We start from the raw sequence: 5,360 nt of genomic DNA on the forward strand, positions 1-5,360 counted from the left end.
CGGCACCTGCAGGAACTCGGCCGCCAGCCCCCGCCACGCCATTGACCCTCCTCAGGTACACGTGGCCCCCACTACGGCGCGCTCTTTAACCCGCCTCCAAGCCCCGCCTCCCCGCCTTCGACCAATCCGCGTGGACGACGCTTTGTGCCCAGGCTGTTGGGGTGGGGCCTGAGGCTAGGTAACCAGTAGGAGGAGGAAGCGGGAAGCTGGGGGCGGGACGGGAACGGGGCGGGTGGAGCCTTTGGGCCAATGAGCAGGCCCCCCAGTCGAGCACGTGGCGGTTGTTGTGATGGTTGCAGCGCGCGCGGGAGAATGTGCCGCCAATGAGGAGCTGGTGGCTTCTCAGCAAGCGGCGGGGAAGACCAATAGCGAAGGCCCACGGGGCACTCTAGGGCGGGGCTAAGGTTACTTGTTAGTGGAGAACAGACGGGATCCAGGCTCCGCTGCACTGGAAGGGGCGGGATAGGGAGTGTGGGCGGGGCGGGAACCAAGAGGCCTGCGGTGCCCCGCGGTCCGACAGCCAGAGATGGTGCCACTTCGCCCACAGCAAGGCAGGCGCCGGCAGCATGTCCACATTTCTCCGCGCGCCCAGGGCCTCGCTAGAACACGTCAGCCGCTGTGGGGAGTCTTCCTGGGGGCCCGCGGGAGGAGGGGCCAGGTTGGGGACTTGCAGACCCCATGGGACCCGGGGATGCCAAGATGGGCTGGAGCAAGTGGACGGGCTGGAGAAGGCCTCATTATTTTGGTGGGAAAGAGAACTCCATTATTCATTCTGATGAAGGAAGTCAACTGTTTGGCCAGCCGTGGCTCCGTGGTTGAGCGGGGACCTGTGAACCAGGAGGTCACAGTTAGATTCCTGAACGGGCCATACGCTCTGGTCGTGGGCTTGATCCCCAGTGGGCAGCTGGTCAATGATTCTCATCATTAATGTTTCTATCTCTCTCTCTCTCCCTTTCCCTTCCTCTCTGAAACCAATAAAAATACATTTTTAAACTTTTTTTTTTTTTAAAGAAAGTCAACTGTTTATTGAGCACCAAATGGGGTCCACCAGCAGGTAAATGGAGATCTGTTCTGGCCTCACTGCGTTTGTGTGACATCCACCTGGAAAAATCCAAGTGTGGTGTTGGGGAGGAGGTCGGGCAAGGGGTCTACACGTGGGAATGATTCATCAGGAAATCAACGGCATTTGTAGCCCTAGGCCTGTGTGGAATGTCCAAGGGGCACAGCTAGACCACGAGAAGAGGCAGACACAGCTGGGAGGCTCGGGGAGGCTTGGAGTGTCGGGTGGGCAAGAACCCAGCCAGGAAAGGGCTTCGGAAGCAAAGCAGTGCGAAGGCCCCCGAGCCCGGGGAGGGCCTACAGGCTGCAGCCGTGCCAAGCTTCCTGGTGGCCAGGATACTCGCAGGCCGGAGGGAAGGAAGGTGGACGGACCAATGTGCCTTCATCACCGTGGGGACCCCAGCCTTAGACGTACATGTGGAAGGCGAGGGATGCTCTGGACGGGACCCAAGGTCCCCGAGGAAAGTAGATTGGGGAGTACCAGCCGAGAAGGTTCTCTCGGGTGGATCCCAAGCGGAGGGACCCACGAGGGCATAAGAGAGGTCCCCTGGAGCGCGGCTCAAGGAGCCCCCCACTCCGGAGGAGACGCTGGGAGCACTGGAGGGAGATGTTCATTTGGTTCAGGAGTAAAGAGAGAACTGGCTGAGACAGCAGGGATGGGACCAAGGAAGGGGCTGAGAGCCCACAGTCAGCTTCCCTTGTCTAGCAAAGCAGGCCAAGGTCATGTTCGAGGTGGGCTGGATAGAGTAGATGCCATCAAGGTGGAGGCATGGCAGCAGGGCGGGGATCCAGGGCCTCTGACGCCAGGGCGGGCACCTCCCTGTCACACAGGAGCCAGCCAGGGAGGGAGCCAGCGGGGGAGGTCGGATTTCTTGTCTGCATGGGGAAGGGGAGGTTTTCCTGCCTCCAGGCACTTAGCAGGGCTGGCTGGCCCTCCACTCAGGGTCAGGCTGGGGTAACAGAAGGGGCTGTCAGAATCAGCAGGGGGGCCTGTCTCTCCTGAGACGGGCCGATAAGGCAGGCGCCCCGTTTGGGGGTGGAGAAGCACATTCCTGGAGCTCAGGGTGGGGGCAGCCAGCTGGGCCAGACATCCAGGGAGCAACTGCGGGGTTCTACTGCAGACTCTCCCTTCTCAGAGCTTTGGGAGATCCTCAGATAGGGAAACTGAGGCCCAGTGGGAGGCAGAGCAGGGCCTGGGGTCAAATCCAGGCTTCTCCTGTCCTGTTTCCAGGCCTAGGACAGGCAAGTCTGGAGACACCAGGTCTACTTCTTCTCTGACCTTCTGGCACCTTTAGACAGTTATTTATGGAAAGAAGCCCTGGGTACCACATGTTCCCAGGGGCCTAGAGACGAAGGCAGGCAGTGTGCTGGGTGCTAATTTAGCCGTCTGTGCTAAGCCTGCCGGCTGGGCCACCTTCTCTCTCCTGTGCTGAGGGCTGTGGCAGGAGGAGGCCTGTGTTTCCTTGCCAAGATGACAACTGACCAGCTCCCAAGCTGCCTCTCTGGCCTCGTGAACCTGCCTGCTGCTGCAGAGCAAGGGGCCCCGGGATCCCCAGGTCTGGAGACACCCAGAGGACCCCGAAGTCCCCTGTCCAGGTTGTCCAGCACCCCCGAGTGCCCACCAAGCCTGCCTCCCTCCTCACTGGCCTCACACACTCGGAGAGACCCTGGCCAGCCGGTGACTATCCAGAAACCTGGGCCACCGCTGCCCCACTCCCAGCCCCACATCGAAGCTGATGCTCCCATGGAACTCTCCAGGCCTTCCCCGCCCCTCCAACACACCTCTTGGCCACCACCACCGCTCATTCAGGCTCAGCCTCTCGCTTCTGGGACTGGCCCAGATCTCTGGCTCATTCATTCATCCATTCATTCATTTTCCTCCTATCAGCCTAGATGTTCTGTTAAAAGAGGAGAGCAATCCCAGCCAGCAGAGCTCAGTGGTTGAGCACTGACTTATGAACCAGGAGGTCACGGTTCGATTCCTGCTCAGGGCACTTGCCTGGGTTGCGGGTTTGATCCCTAGTGGGGGAAGAGCAGGAGGCAGCTGATCAATGATTCTCTCTCATCACTGATGTTTCTATCTCTCTCTCCCTTCCTCTCTGAAATCAATAAAAATATATTTTTTAAAAATAAAATCACCCTAGCTGGTTTGGCTCAGTGGATAGAGCGTTGACCTGCAGTCTGAAGGGTCCTGGGTTCGATTCCGGTTAAGGGCACCTACCTCAGTTGAAGGCTCAAGCCTCAGCCCAGATTGGGGCGCGTGTGGAGGCAACCAATCAATGTGTCTCTCTCACATTGATGTTTCCCCTCTCTGTGTCTCTCCTCCTCCCTTCCACTCTCTCTAGAAATCATTGGGAAAAATATACTCAGGTGAGGATTAACAATAAATAAATAAATAAATAAATAACATGTTTGTTTGTTTTTAAAAAAAGAGAGAATAAACCTGATTTTTAAAAATAAAATAAAATAAATGAGAGAAGAGCAAGGGAGGGTGGTAGAAATGCCTCCGACTCCAAGAAGCCCTCCCTGAAGGGACCAGAGCCCATCTATCTTCTGTGAGGCCCACATGCTTAATGTTTAAATGTCATGTACTCCAAAGGCAACACATGCCTGTGGTAACAAACCAGGAGAATCAGAAACCAGGTATTTTTGTGTGCATGTTGGCGGCAGCTGCTTTTTCCTTTTGACGACACATGGTACCCCTTGCTGGCCCTGAACATCATCCATCCAGGGCCTTTCTTCAGGGGCTGTGAGCTCTGTGCCCACTCCCTTCCAGCACATGGACCCCCAAACCCAGGGTGAGTGGGCCTCTACTGCAGCTTCAGCCAGCCCCTCCCAGGAGCAGCTGTGTGGCCGTTGGCCCTTCCTGTCTAGGTCATGGGATATTTTTAGCACCGAATCCGGAACCCACTCGGCAGCAGCTGCTTGTGGCCGAGTGCAAGAATAACAAACGATCCAGGTGGGCTGCGTCAGGCCTGCGCCGCCGAGCGGGCGACCTGGGCCTGGCCCTCAGCCTGGTAGCAAAATCTGGACTTGGCGGGAATCAGGGGGCCTCTGGGTGGTATGGGCAGGAAGGAGGCAGAGGCTGAGTAGGCGTTAGCCAGACCCACCAGGGGAACAGCATGTGCAAAGGTCCTGAAGTGGCATGGAAGGACGGGGAAGGCAGGGGCCATGAGAAGGAGCTGCATGTGATGTGAGGCTGGAGAAGGCTGGGACCAGGCCGAACAGGGCCGTGCAGGCTGTGGCCTCTTTCCCCAGGCACGTGACAGACAGGGAATGAATGGGTCAAGGAGGTGAATCCACAGACCTTAGCACTTGGCAGAGAGAGGGCCGAGACGTGGGAGAGGCCCGGTTTGGGAGGGAGACCACCCACTGGTTTGGGGCAGGCCGAGTCTGGGGTGCAGTGGTGACATGACCGCCTCAGGGGAGCGCTCCCTGGCCCCCCCAGTCCAGTCCCCCCAGCTCCTTGCCCCCTGTGGCTCTTGCTATGCCCACAGAGGCTCTGTGCCATGTTCTCTCTATCCCTAGCTGCTCAGTGCTGGGCCCAGGCAAGCCGCAGACCTGGACTCCAGGGCTGGATCGGCAGCCTCAGGCGGGTGGTGGGCCTGGGCACTCCCCACACCCCTCCTCCAGTGCAAGGGGCCAGTTGGAAGAGTTCCTAGAGTTTCCTCCAGCTTAAAGGCTGTCCTCTACAGCGAGAACATTGGAGACTTCTGGGCAGGGGTCCTTCCTGTGACAGCCATGGCTGACGCGCCCCTCAAGGCCAGTCTCTGCTGTGAATGGGCGAAGGCCTGTGAGGGAGAATGCACTGGGGAAGGACTTTCTCCTGAGCCTATGTCCTCGCCTGCCTCCTCCTGAACCGAACTCTCACCTGCCTGGGGTCAGGAGCACCCATGGAAGCTGGAAGGGCAGGGAGGGAGGTGCTAGGGCTCCCCTGTCCTGCAGGAGCCCCTCCTCTGGCCGGGGGTGGGGGTGGGGGGGCTCAGACTCTCACGCTAAGCAGGGAGGGGAGCTTGACTGGTGAGTGGTCCAAGGACAAGGACCCACAGGCCCTCTGAGGGGCTGCCAGGCACGAGGCTCTTGACAAAGACAGTGGTGGAATGGGAAGAGGAGCGGGCACGCTGGGCAGGGAGAGTGGCACGAGCCAAGGTGTGGAGGCAGGAATGAACTCTGTCTCATGGGGGAGGAAGGGCCACTTCCAGGTCGGACGCATGCCGGGGTGGCCGGCTCGATCCCCAGTGTGGGGTATGCGGGAGGCAGCCTAGCGATGATTCTCTCTCATTATTGATGCTTTTCTCTCT

General features: G+C 58.8%; 1 protein-coding gene across 1 annotated transcript in view; it reads right to left on the reverse strand.

Annotated features, from left to right (window-relative positions):
- DERL3 (derlin 3) overlaps nucleotides 1–42 on the reverse strand; it is a 2,302-nt gene extending 2,260 nt beyond the window's left edge. The window contains exon 1 of the mRNA XM_006768967.2: nucleotides 7–42. Coding sequence (XP_006769030.1) covers nucleotides 7–42 — 36 coding nt within the window. The remainder of the gene's footprint in view (nucleotides 1–6) is intronic.
- Between the last annotated feature and the right edge of the window lie 5,318 nt (nucleotides 43–5,360).

Source organism: Myotis davidii, unplaced genomic scaffold (genome assembly GCF_000327345.1).
Source record: "Myotis davidii unplaced genomic scaffold, ASM32734v1 scaffold223, whole genome shotgun sequence".
NCBI lineage: Eukaryota > Metazoa > Chordata > Mammalia > Chiroptera > Vespertilionidae > Myotis > Myotis davidii.